This window comes from Mauremys mutica, chromosome 15 (genome assembly GCF_020497125.1).
Source record: "Mauremys mutica isolate MM-2020 ecotype Southern chromosome 15, ASM2049712v1, whole genome shotgun sequence".
Classification (NCBI taxonomy): domain Eukaryota; kingdom Metazoa; phylum Chordata; order Testudines; family Geoemydidae; genus Mauremys; species Mauremys mutica.
This window is the reverse complement of record NC_059086.1, coordinates 2,192,686-2,206,002: the sequence shown is the minus strand read 5'-3', so window position 1 is coordinate 2,206,002 and position 13,317 is coordinate 2,192,686. Positions and strand designations below refer to the sequence as shown.

General features: G+C 67.4%; 1 protein-coding gene across 1 annotated transcript; it reads left to right on the top strand.

The window, feature by feature from the left end:
- Nucleotides 1–4,894: 4,894 nt before the first annotated feature.
- NOP53 (NOP53 ribosome biogenesis factor) lies at nt 4,895–13,161 on the top strand. The gene is made up of 13 exons (XM_044988780.1): nt 4,895–5,132; nt 6,491–6,555; nt 6,922–7,006; nt 7,505–7,734; nt 8,589–8,659; nt 8,780–8,875; nt 9,325–9,429; nt 9,998–10,171; nt 10,915–11,090; nt 11,361–11,427; nt 12,429–12,505; nt 12,847–12,903; nt 13,071–13,161. The coding sequence occupies exons 1-13, from the start codon at nt 4,915–4,917 to the stop codon at nt 13,075–13,077; spliced, it is 1,428 nt and encodes a 475-aa protein (XP_044844715.1). The 5' UTR covers nt 4,895–4,914; the 3' UTR covers nt 13,078–13,161.
- Nucleotides 13,162–13,317: the final 156 nt, after the last annotated feature.

Here is a 13,317-nt window from a genome sequence, read left to right as displayed (position 1 = left end):
GATTCCCCCCCCGCCCCGTGCCAGGCTGAACTGCTCCGGGAGACCCCGATTCCCCCCCCCTGCCCCGTGCCAGGCTGATCTGCTCCGGGTGACCCCGATTCCCCCCCCCCGCCCCGTGCCAGGCTGAACTGCTCCGGGAGACCTCAGTCCCCCCCCCCTTTCCAGCATCAGCAAACCAGCCTCACCCCCACCCGGCGAGGCAGTAATTTCGGACCCTCATCGATGCAGGATCAGGGCCCCCCAGCATCCCATCCTGAGCCAGCCGCCCTGGAATCCCTTCACCGTCTCCGCCACCGGGCACGAAGCTGCAGCTGACTCTGTCGGGGCCAGCGGGGGGCTGCCAGCCCCAGGTCCCCCCCAACACACACACCATGTTGCCTGTTCACCAGGAGAGACGAGAGAGGCCGCGAGCTGGACCCTGCCTGGACCTCCAGCTGCCCCAGGTCATTTGCGGGGAGACCTGACGGGCCCCGGGGCAGTCGCCATGTTAAAGCGGGGGGGGGGGGGACTTGCCGTGCTCCCCGATCCCCGAGGCACCAGCTACAGTGGGTGGGGATTGAACCCGGGGCCTGCAAGCCACGCGCCGCTCTCCCCCGACCCGCCACTGGGGGGCGACAAAGAGCCAGGCTGGGTTAGCGCAAGTCACATCCTGGCGCTGCCCCCTGGCGTCCTCCGGGCCCACGTCCCGCCTGCGAGCCGTGGTGGCAGGGGCCGGCGCCAGGCCCCTCGGACCCAGATCCAGCCCTGAGGGCGGCCTGGGGCAAAGCTACCCTAGGGGTTCGGGGGGTTCTGAGCCCAGTTCCCGGAACAGCTGGGCCGGCTGCAGGGGACAGGGCCTGCCGGTTAGCCCCACATATCCCTGTATGGCCCTGCAGCCCGCCTGCCCCCTGGTGGAAGCCTGGGGTATTACAGACCGAGGGGACTGCAGCCCCGCTGGACACCCCTCCCTAGTGGTAGCAGGCGGTACTGCACCCTGCACCGGGGGGCCAGCCGCCCCGTCTCAGCCCGACCGGGGCCATTCAGACCCACCCGGTTCCCCTCCAGCCAGATGCTTTGTGTATATTGACCCCGTGTATCAGACGAGCCACCCTGTGCTTTATGCCCCTGACACACCCCACTGCTCCCCCCCTCCCATGCGCTGGGGGGGGGCAGCCCCTTGGTATCGTTATGGCAAAACGTTCATTTATTCTGCCCTTTAACCAGGGCCCGCTGGGGGCAGAGCATGAGTCACAGCAGCCCTGAGGCCGCTCTAGTTACACCAGCCACCCCGGCCATTCCAGCCCCGAGTGCACGGATGGGGCAGCTGAGATTCAGGCCCTCGGTTCCCCATCCCGGGGGCAGGACAGTGGTTGGAGGGATGGGGCGGGGCTAATGCAGCGCTGGTCAGGTGACCAGGTTGGGGGGCTCCCCCTGCGGGCCCCGTCTCTCCCCCGGCCTCCGTCGTTACCGTCCCTCTGGATCTCGGGTCAGATACGCCGGGAAGTGGCCTTGGCCCATTGAGGGGAACGCGCGGCCTGAGCCCAGCAGGTCTTTCGCCCTCGGCGTGTGCGAGCTGGGCTCCAGGACTCTGGGCGTCGTCTCTGCCCCCAGGGCTGTATTTATATCGATCCTTCTGCAATAAAGAGATCTCGCATTTACCCACCGCCTGGCCCCTGGTGCTTGCCCCCGGAGCCGGCCGCTGCACGGAATCGGAGCGGCCTGGCCCTCTGCTTCCGGATCCTGCCCTTGCTGTCCTGCACCGGACCTGGGGCTCGTCAGCCAGGTCCCCTCCTCACCCCCATCAGCCCAGTGGCCTGCCTTGCCCGGCATTCCCGCCCCCCACTTCCTCCCCGTCTCCGTCCCTGCCACCACTGGGCCCCAGCCACCCTGGTATCCTGCCTCCCCTCACTGATCCATTGACGGATCGGCCCATCAGTCCGGACCCCTGTGCCCTTACTGCCCAAAGCGCCAGGCAGAGGGGGAGGGAGGGGGGCGGCTGTGCATTGTGGGCAGATTCTCAGCCCCCAGGTGGGGTCCCCAGGAGCTAGTTGGGGGGTGAGAGGCTGCTCCCCTACTCCCGATCTGCCGTCCCCTGGGCGGTGTGGAGACCCCAGTCTGTGCCCCTGGGCAGGAGGCAGGTCCTGGGTCGACCCTGAGCGGGACGAGGCTGGGCTGGGGGACGGGGGACGGACGAGCCTGCAGCCCCGATGACGGGGAGCCGCCCTGGGAACAGACTGTCCGGCACAGGCAGTGCTCGTGTGTGTGTGTGTGTGTGTTCGGCTCCCTCCTCACCTTTGCACCACAGGGTGGAGCGAGCGTCTCTGGCCGGTGACTCACCCCCCTGGGTGGCTGCCAGGACCCCGGAGCCCTGGCCAAGGGAAACTTGCATTCCTCAGCGGGGCTTGGGAAAGCCGGGGGGGGGCTGGGCCGGCGGGAATGCAGGGGTGTCCATGCAGCGGAAAGTGTGTGTGTGTGTCGGGGGCGGGGGGAGATTCCAAGCCCTCCATCCCCACCCCAGGACCTGGCCAGCGCCGCCCTCGGGGCCAGTGGGGGATGGAGGCTAAAGCCAAGGGGCACCTCTGGTCCCTTTCGCCCTGCTCACTCTGCCCTGCCCCGGGGATCTCAAGCCCTGGGCACAGACGGGCCCTGACCCCCAGATAAAGGTCGCCGGGATGGAGGAGAAAATGAGACACAGAGAAGGGGAAGGGGGGTCTAGTCAGAGGCAGAGCTGTGGATGGAACCCAGGAATCCTGGCTCCTAGCCCTCGGCTCCAACCACTAGACCCCACTCCCCTCCCTGAGCTGGGAATAGCACCCAGGAGGCCTGTGCTTTAGCCACAGCTCCATCATTCGTTCCCTTTAGACCCGGTTCTCTGGATTTTCCGCCCCAATATTTACAGTTTTCAAGAGCCCTGTTTGGATGTGAAACACAAGTGTGGGGGGAAAGGGCAGCCCCGCCCTTCCGTGCCACCCCCACGCACCCACCCCAGAGCCGGCAGATGCAGGCCCCAGTGGGGAGAAGGGCCCACCCTGGCTTTGGAAAACAGCTGTGGGTGAGGCCAGGACAAGCATTAGCTTGTTAAAAGAAAACAGCAAGCAGCCAGGGCGGGGTGTGTGGATCCACTGCTTCTAAAGGGGCTGAGCAGGGTGTGTGTAGGTGCGCACATGTGGTGTGTGTGTGTGTGTGTCTGTCTGTCTGTCTGTCCTTGTGCTGTGGTTTGTGTGCATGTGGTTTGTATGTCCATGTGCTGTAGTTGCATATTATGTATGTTTTGTGTGTGCATATTTTGTGTGCATGTTTTTATGTGTTTTATGTGTGCATGTTGTGTTTGTGTGTGCATGTTGTGTTTGTGTGTGCATGTTATGCATGCATTTTGTGCATGTTGTGTGGGTCTGTGCGCATGTGTTCTGTGATTTGTGTGTGCATGTTCTGGTGGGACCAGCCGGAAGTAGGTGTGTGTGTGTGTGTGTGTGTGTGTGTGTATGTGTGTGTGTGTGTGTGTGTGTTTTGGAGGGTGGGGGGATTCACACTGTTAATGTTCTGTTACTAGCTGCAGCCCTAACCCCATTGTGTGCAGCCAGGCGGTTCTGGAGGAGAGACTCACTCTCCATTTTTTACACACAACCTGCAGATCCCGGGCCCACGCAGCACCACCCCACCCGCCTCACAGCTCCCCACCCCACCTGCCTCACAGCTCCCCGGCACACCGCGCCCCCCCTTGCCTTGCCAGAGACACGGCCCCCATCAGCGCCACCCCGCACTCCTGATTTACACCGGAGTCAGGCTGACGGGCAGCGGCGCCTGGGGAGTTACGCTGGGTCAGTGAGAAGGGAATCAGGCCCGGTGCCCTCAGGAGAGTGACTCTGGCTGCTTGACACCGTGGCGAGAGAAGAATCAGGCCCGAATCTGCACACAGGCATCGTGTGGGTGGGTATGTGGGTGGGTTGGGGGGGGGATCCTCCTCTCTTCATTTCCAAAAGTGGAAAATCTCTGATGAAAATGGTTTGACCATTAATGAGGGTCAGGAAAAATATAATCACAACCCTGGGCAGGGCCCCACCCAAAGCCCAGCCCTAGGAGAGCAGCACGAGTGGGGTGGTCCTGCCCCCTCGTGGCTGATCGGAGAGTGAATTGTGCAGTTGCATTTACACTGTGAACGGAACCCGGATTTACAACGGGAAGTCTATGTGCGGGGGTGACCAGACAGCAAGTGTGAAAAATTGGGATGGGGTGGGGGGTAATAGGAACCTATATAAGACAAAGCCCCAAATATCGGGATTGTCCCTATAAAATTGGGACATCTGGTCACCCGGGGGGAGGGGGGGAATCTGGATCTGCACCCGGGAATCTGGGGTATTAATCTGGATTCCCACCAGGGAATCTGGGGATGAATCTGGATTTGCACATGGGAATCTGGGGTATTAATCTGGATTCCCACCAGGGAATCTGGGGATGAATCTGGATTTGCAGCCGGGAATCTGGATGCCCACCGGGAAATGTAGGGAGGGGTGTGAAACTGGATTTATACCCATGTAACTGGGAAGGGGCACAGGCTGGGAGGTGCAATGACAGCCCCATTATTCCCCGCCCCCTTCCAGATGTTACTTACTAGCCCCCGCCCCCAGCCCCACATCTGCCCCTGCCGGGTCTCCTGAGCGTCCCCAGAGATGGGCTTGGGTGTCGAATCTGCTGATTCCGATACCAATCCAGCGACCAAAAAAGTAATCGCCCCTTAGTGCGGGTTCCCTTGTCCGGCAGAGGGAGCGGCGGTGCCATGGGAGGCGGGGATTATTTTTTTTTTTGGAAGGCGTGTGGAATCTGCTGATAAAAACCCTCCGCCGGCGCCCTCCATCTTTCTCCTATACCAAGATGGCGGGGCCCGCCGGAAGTCGTTTCCCCGGCACTTCCGGCCCTGCCTTTCCCTCCTTTACCAAGATGGCGGCGCCCACGGAGGCTCCCGGCGGCGCGGCCGCCTCGGGCTTCCTGGGCTTCCGGGCCGAGTCCCGCGATCCCGGCGCCCCCGGCAAGCGGCGCCCCCGGGGCGGCCGCCACCGCAAGAAGGGCTGGAAGCGCTGGGCGGGGCCCGAGGCGCGGCTGGGCCGGGAGCTGGGCGCCTTCCTGGAGGACGTGGGGCTGCAGCAGCGCGCGGCCGGGTGAGGGGGGGGCGAGCGGGGGGGTGAGATGGGGAATGGGGGGTGCGAGGGGGTGGGAGGGGGTGAGGAGGGGAGTGGGGAGCGCCGGGGGGGGCGCCAGGGGGAGTGGGGAGGCGCTGGGGGGGAGCGGGGGGGGGCCGGAGTGAATGGGGGGGAGTGGGGAGGGGAGCGGGGGGGTGAGTGGGGGGGCGCCAGGGGGTGGGAGGGGGTGAGGAGGGGAGTGGGGAGCGCTGGGGGGGAGCGGGGGGGGCCGGAGTGAATGGGGGGGAGTGGGGAGGAGCGGGGGGGGCGATGAGGGGAGTGGGGTGGGCGCCAGAGTGAATGGGGGGGAGTGGGGAGGTGCTGGGGGGGAGCAGGGGGGGTGTGATGAGGGGAATGGGGAGCGCCGGGGGGTGGGAGGGGGAGCGGGTGGGTGTCCGGGGGTGATGAGGGGAGTGGGGTGGGCGCCAGAGTGAATGGGGGGAGTGGGGAGGTGCTGGGGGCGATGGGGGGGTGGGAGGGACTTGGGAGCATGAGGGGAGCGAGGGGGAGGGAGGGAGGGACATGGGGGGCCTGGGAGAAGGGGCTCGGACGGGGGAGCTGGGGGTGGGGGCGGAGGGCTTGGGCAGGGAGAGGGGAACTGGGAGGAAGACAAGGAGGGGGCCGGAGGAGGTGGGGGCTGGAAAGGGGGCAGGGTGGGGCGATTGGGGTGGAGAAGGGAGGACACTGGGGAAGTTGGGACCCTGGGAAGGGGAGAGAATTGGGGGGGGCCCTGGTGGGGCGAGGGTCTAGGTGACACAGAGATTGTTGGGGATGAGTAATGGGGGGGTGTGGGGAGGCCTTGTGGGGTGAGCTGAGGGGCTCCTGGTAAGAGAGGGGCTGTCGGGCGCTGGTGTGGGATGGGGGGGTCCCGGGAGGGGGCGGCGTGTTGGGAAGGTACGTGAAGGGGGGAAGCCTGGGGGGCTGGGGAAGATCTCATGGGTTTGGGGTGATGGAGAATCTGGGGGCAAAGGGGGGTGGGAGACCTCAAGGATCCTCATAGGTGCCGGGGGGGGGCTGGGTTAGGGCTGGAGGGGTGTCAAGAGGGCGGAGAAGTGGGGGGGGGTGTAGAACTGGGGAGGGTCTAGCGAGAGGGGTGGACCTGGGTAGAATTTGGGGAGGAGGAGAAAAGGGGGGGCTGGCTAGGGGAGAGTTGATGGGGGGCCCTTGGGGTCGGGTCTGAGAGTGAGGATGAGGAGGGGGAGCTGTGAGGTGGGGGGGCACCTATAGTCCAGACTGGGGGGGAGGGGGCATTTTGGACCTGCTGAGGAGATGGGGGCTTCATTGGTCCCTCCCCAGCGCGTGGCAGTAACGGGGCGTCTCTCCCCTTCGCTCCCCAGCGGCCTGGTGGCAGAGAAGCCGGACGAGAGCCTCTTCTTCCTGGACACGGGGAGTGAGGAGAAGGGTGAGTGGGGGGGGGGTTAGCCTGTGCTGTGGGGGTCCCTGCGCTTTGGGTCAGCAGGGCAGGCTCCCGAGTTGGAGAACCGGGATGGGGGCTCCCTCAGAGTCCAGTGGCTGCCTCAGCAGAGGGGCTCGGTCTCTGCTCTGCTGCTTTGGGGGGATCCCTGCGAGGCACAGCCTGCTGGGGTAACCCTGAGCATGTCTCCGAGTCTGCGTGCCTCAGTTTCCCCCTCTGTAGCGGGCAGGGGCTGCGACGCAGTTCTCCGTGGCCGGGGGGACAATGCCATCCCTTTGGGGGCATCCTCGCCTCTCCGGGGTGCTGCGGAGCGTGTGGCCGACCGTCCATCCGTGTCTCCCCCCCTCGCCCCAGACCGCGAGCTGAACCGAGGCAAAGAGAAGCCCCTGCGGATAGACCTCATCCTGCAGCCGGATTCCAAGGTGCCGGCTCCCAAAGAGTGAGTCCCGCCCGGGGCAGGGGCTGGGCTGGCGGGACGGTATCGGGGGCGCTCCATCTCTCCCGTGTGTACACTGTAGGGGGGCAGGGGGCTGCTGTGCCAGGCTCGGGAGCCGTCCCCATGGGGATCGTGGTTGGTTCTCTGCCTGGGGGACCCAGGGCAAGTCTCAGCGTTTCCTGCCTCGGTTTCCCCATTGGTAAAAGTGGATAATAGCAATGCAGAAGTGGGGGTGCTGGGTTTGGAAGAGGAGTGGGATCTAGTGGTTAGAGCAGGGGGGCTGGGAGCCAGGACTCCTGGGTTCTCTCCCTGGCACTGGGAGGGGAGTGGGGTCTAGTGGTTAGAGCGGGGGGCTGGGGGGGCTGGGAGTCAGGACGCCTGGGTTCTATCTCTGGCACTGGGAGGGGGGTGGGATGTCGGTCTCACACCGAGGGAGGCCAGGCACCCCCTGCTGGCCCAGAGGCCTCAGCCGCCCTCATCCTGTCCCGCTCCCCTTGGCAGCATTTTGGCCCACCAGGTCCCCAACGGGAAGAAGCTGAAGCGGAAGCAGCGGCTGTGGGAGAAGCTGACGGAACGGGGTGTGGTGCCCCGAGAGCAGCGCCTCCTCCTGGCCCGCCTGCAGAACGCGCAGCCAGCAACCGCGGAGCCCTCGCACGGCCAGCAGGGGGCGCACGGCCAGGGTGCGGGAGCCCAGCCGGCTGGGGGCTTCTACGACATCTGGTCAGACACAAGTAAGCAGGGAACCTCTGTGACAGGGGAGTGGGGTTTAGTGGTTAGAGCAGGGGGGCTGGGAGCCAGGACGCCTGGGTTCTATCCCAGCTCTGGGAGGGGAGTGGGGTTTAGTGGTTAGAGCAGGGGCTGGGAGCCAGGATGCCTGGGTTCTAGTCTGAAGCCGGCCCAGATTCACGGTTTCCCATCTTTGCGGGTGACTTTGGCTAAGCTCAGCACAACCCCCAGCTAACTCCGGCCTGCGGCAGAGGGAGCAGCCGTGGGGTGGTTCTGTTCTGTACCCGGGGGCCTGATCCACCCGGCTCTGCCCTCCGGCGCTCAGCGCTCCCCCTGGGGCCCGGGCCTGGCCGCTGCACACGCTTGCTTGCTGGGGGTTTGCCCGAGACCCAGGAAACTCGCCACACAAATGGAGCCCCCCCATCCCCACCTCGAGGGCTGCTGCTGATCGCCCCGAGTGCCTAGACTCGTGTCCCCGCCCGGCTGGAACGCTCCCCAGAGCTGGGAATACCGGGGGGGGAGACGCTCCCCAGGTCTCTCTGGCTCTCCTGGATCCCAAAGCAGAGGTGTCACCCCAGCTCCCCTCTGCGTTAACCACCAGGCCCCACTCCCGGAGCTGGGATGGAACCCAGGAGTCCTGGCTCCCAGCCCCCCTGTTCTAACCCACTAGACCCCACTCCCCTCCCGGAGCTGGGATGGAACCCAGGAGTCCTGGCTCCCAGCCCCCCTGTTCTAACCCACTAGACCCCACTCCCCTCCCGGAGCTGGGATAGATCCCAGGCGTCCTGGTGCCCCCCGCTCTGACCCCGTGGGCGGTACCGTTGTGGGGCTGGTGGTAACAGTGCCGCTCTCCCGGCAGACCCGCTCGACCGGCCGCTGGCCGGGCAGGACGCCTGGTTCCTGGAGCAGACCAAGAAGCAGAGAGTGCGGGTGAGTGGGGGGGGGCCCTGCTGGGGGTGGGCACACCCCCCCTGGACGCAGGGTGCCATGTGGGGGCGGGGGGGGCAGGCCCTCCCCTCCCCTCCTGGCTCACCCGCGTTCTCTCCTCAGCGCCCCGCCAGGCTGGAGACGAAGCCGTCGGAGCTGCCGGCCGTGGAAGTCATCCCCGCGGGGGGGTCCTACAACCCCACGTTCGAGTCCCACCAGGTAGGGGGCAGGGGGCTGCCCCCCGGCTCAGCCTGCCCCCGGCGCATTGGCAGCAGTGCATGCTGGGAGTGGAGTGGCTGTGGGGGGAGGTGTGATTTGCGGCCCCACTCTGGACTGGGGGCGGGGGCAGCTTTCCTGCCCCATGGTGTTTAGGGCTGGGGGAGGGCTATGTGGGGGGGGGGGGCCTGGCCCCTGCTGAGGTGGGGGCGTGTGGGGGGGGTTCCTGGGCCCTGTTGAGGTGGGGCCGTGTGGGGGGGCCCAGGGCACTGCTGAGGTGGGGGCGTGTGGGGGGGGGGGCCTGGCCCCTGCTGAGGTGGGGCTGTGTGGGGGGGCCCAGGGCACTGTTGAGGTGGGGGCGCATGGGGGGGGTTCCTGGGCCCTGCTGAGGTGGGGCCGTGTGGGGAGGGTTCCGGGGGGGCTGTTCCCGCTGACCCCGCGTCTCCCCCCAGGCGCTGCTGCTCCAGGCCCACGAGGTGGAGCTCAGGCGGCAGAAGGCCGAGGAAAAGCTGCAGAGGCAGCTGCGATTCCCCACGGCGGCCGAGGCCCCCACCCAGGTGAGAGCCCCTGGGGGGCGGCGTTCCGGCGGGGCTGGGGAGCAGGCAATGCCGAGCCGGCTTGGGGGGCTCCGGGGCCCCCCAGGCTGTGGGTGCAGAGGGGACACGGCCAGCCCCCCCCCGTCCTGTCCCCCAGCCTGGCAGTCGGGAAGTTCAGGGGCACCCACCCGCCCCCACCCACCTTAAGGAATCACTTTAAGGGGACGGGCCGGCCCACAGGCCACCGTCCGTAACCCCGCCCGGCCGCCCCCAGCCTCCGCCCGGGGAGGGGCCCTGCTGCTCCCAGTCACGGCGGGTGACCCCGGCTGCCCTGCGGTGCCGGCCGCTGAGTACCACGGTCCCCACCCCCACCTGGCTGGGCGCCCCCAGGGTCCCAGTAGCCGTGGTGGCTCAGGGTCAAGCGTCTCCCCCCTCCACAAAGCTCCCTAGAGACCTGGGGGGTTGCAGCCATGTCCCCTTGGAGTCCGCCCCCCCGCTCTAACCCTTAGGCCCTGCTCCCCTCCCGGCGGGGGGGCAGAGCCCCGAGTGTCTGTCCCTGTCTCACGGCCGTTGCTGGCTCTGCCCGCAGGAGACGACCTTCCGGGAGCAGTGCGAGGGGCTGCTCGAGGAGTCGGCTGACGAGGGGGGTGAGGAAGAGGCGCCCGATGAGCCCCCAGCCCCGGGGGCCCCCCCACCTCTGGCCCCCTTGCGTGAGAAGAAAACAGAGCAGCAGCGCAGGAGGGAGAAGGAAGCCAAATTCCTGGTGCCTAATTCCCCTTGGTTTCCACTTGTGTGGGGGGCTGGGATATGCCCCCGGTGTAATCCGGACCTCGTCAATGGTGACTGGCGGATGGATGGCAGCTGGCTGGTGCCCTCTGCCGTGATCCCATGGGGCGAGCGCCCCTGCCATTGCCTGGGGATACCCCAGGGCCCCCTTACCCCGGGCCAGGCTCCCCGGGAGGCGAGTCCCTGATCCCCCTGGGGCTGCAGGTCGCCCTTGAGAAGCAGCTTGTCTGCGGCCTCCCGTGCCCCATGCCAGAGCGAGCTTCATTCCCGGCGCTGCAGCACGGGGCCATCTGCTGTGCCCGGCTGCTGCCATCTGCTCCCAGCGCCACCCCCACGCTGGGGTCCTCCTCTTGGGGGGGCACTCGGGAGGGGCCGTCGTTAGCAGCTGGGTATGGGGAGGTGCAGCACTGGTAGCTGGGGGAGCCAGGACTCCTGGGTTCTCTCCCCAGCTCTGGGAGGGGAGTGGGGTCTACTGGTCAGAGCAGGGGAGGCTGGGAGCCAGGACTCCTGGGTTCTCTCCCTGGCTCCGGGAGGGGAGTGGGGGCTGGTGGGTTAGAGCAGGGGGGGGGCTGGGAGCCAGGACTCCTGGGTTCTCTCCTTGGCTCCAGGAGGGGAGTGGGGGCTAGTGGTTAGAGCAGGGGGTGGGGACCAGGCTGTGGGGGCTGCTGGCAGGGCGGGGGGCAGCACCATGCCGGATCTGACCCGCTCTGGTCCCTGCAGGCGGCCCGGCAGCTGGGCGAGAAGGCGGCGCGGTGCCGGCGGCAGGAGCTTTTCCAGCTCCGCTCCATCCGGCTGCAGGTGAAGCGGCGCGAGGCCGAGCTGCTGCGCCGGAGGCGGGCGCGGCTGGCGAAGAGACGGGCCGAGGCCACCAAGCCCCGGAGGCTGGGCAGGCTGAAGTGAGCGCAGGGGGAGGGGGGGGCCTGTCCCTCTGAGGGTGGCGGGCACATGGGGGGCGGGGGTCCCAGGTGCCAGACCCCTGGGGATGCGTGCGGGGGCCAGGGCAGCGTTTGCAGGGGGCCCTGGGGTGAAGCGGGTGTGGGGAGCTGGCACGTACAGGGGGCTCTGGCGGGTGCTGTTTCTGGCTTGGGGGGCGTCTGTTTTCAGGGTACGTACGTGGGGGGGGGCTGCTCCTTTTCTAACCCCCCCCCCCGATCTCTCTCCGGCAGATACGAAGACCCCGACCTGGAGGTGCAGCTGAGCGCGGAGCTGGCCGAGTCCCTGCGGACGCTGAAGGTGGGTGCCGGCGCCCATCCCCCTGGCGCCTGGGCTGCTGTCGGTGCCCCGGGCGGGGGGGGCTGACGCTGGTGCCCCGTGATGAGACCCATCCTTGCGCTAGGAGGATTCGCAGCACGGCCTGCTGGGAATGTGAAGCTCACCCGGGGGTCCCGGGCCCTGCCCAGTGGGGAAGGACCTGGGGACTGAGGGCACCAGACGTAGCCCCGTTCTCGTGCGGCGCATCCCGACGGACAGGCCAGCCGCCCAGTCGGCAGCGGGCACCATGTCCCGTGCGGCCAGTCCGGTCCCGGCCTCTGCCGGGCCGGTGCCAGGTGCCCCCCCAGTGAATGATTATGGGATATCCGGCCTGCAGGGGCAATTCCTGCCTGACCCCCGTGGCTGGCAGCTGCCTCCTGCCCTGACGCATGAGAGTTCATGGCCCGTTGTTCTATGAGGGATGCCAACGGCTGGCCCCGTGGCGCCCCCCCCGCTTCCCCACCTCTGCACCCCCTCCGTGCTCTGCCGCTAGCACTGCCCTCCTGCGCAACACGTCTGTGACTGGGGGGCCCACGACGCCCCCCGCAGGTCCCCAGGGCGCTGCATCCCCCACTCCCGCTGTAGCTCGGGGGGCCTCAGCCGATGGAGTGTCTGGTGGGAGAGGAACCAGTTTCCTCTCTGCCCTGTGGGGGCCCCCTGGTCTGGGGCAGTGGGGGAGGGGGCTGCAGCAGGGGAGGGGCTGAAGGGGGGTGGCTTCGTGCTCTAACTCATTGGGGGGGCCGTTCGCTCCCTTCATCTCCCCACCTGGGTGCTCTGAGGGTCGTGTTCCCCCCCCCCCCCCCGTGCTGCCTCTTGAAGCTCCCGGGGGGGGGGATCCCAGCCCTGTGCTGGGCGCTGAGATCCGGGGCCGAGCCCCTGCGCCCTGAGGCTGGGGTGAGGGGCAGCCTCCCCTTAGCCAGGCACAGGCTGACCCCCCCCTCCGCCCCCCCCGGCTCTGACCAGCTTCGCCGTCTCTCGCGCAGCCCGAGGGCAGCATCCTGCGCGACCGCTTCAAGAGCCTGCAGAGGAGAAACCTGATTGAGCCCCGCGAGCGAGCCAGGTGAGGGGGGGGGCGCAGGGCGCCCTGGGCCTGCTCCGCGAGGGGGGAGGTTGGCAGGAGAATCCCGCCCCCCACGTGCCCCTGGGGGGGGTCTCTGCCCGTTGGCTGATGCCCTGGGACCGGTCGGGCACCGTGGGCATCTCTAGCCATGTGCAGGGCATTGAGGTGCCGGAGCCAGCACTGGGGCGGGGGGTCCTCCCCCACAGGTCCCAAATCGGGCTTTGGCTGGGGGGGGCCAGAGCTCATCCTGGGTCCCTCCCCCGCTCGGTGGGTTTATTTGAGGGGCCAGGACCCCGTCCCTTGGGTCCGGGAACTAACCCCCCGTCCCCGTCGCCCCCCAGGTTCAAGAGGAAATACCGGCTGAAGTACGTGGAGAAAAGGGCCTTCCGCGAAGTCACGTGAGTGGGGTTGTGGGGGGACCCGTGGGCTGGGGGTGGAGATAGGGGGCAGGGCTGGCCCCTCCCCCTGGAGTTACCCCGCTCCGGGGATAGCAGCAGATTCCCTGAATGCCCCGTTCCTCCCCCCCCAGCTGCGCCCCCTAACCGCCCTCTGCTTTGCATTGCAGGTTGTAGCAGTGACGCCCCTCGGCTCCTCGCTGCGCCCGGCGCTGCCTGTTTGTACCAACGATCTATTAAAGCCCTGGGCACCTCCCGTCACTCCGGCTCCTCATTGCCTGCCCGGGCCCCTAGCACCCCCCACGTCCTGCCCCGAATCCCCTGCTGGGCATCTGCTGAGGGCGTGAATATTGGGGGCAGCGGGTCCCTGCGGCGAGGAGGGGGCAGGCTGCCCGGTTTCGGCGTGGCTGAGATCCA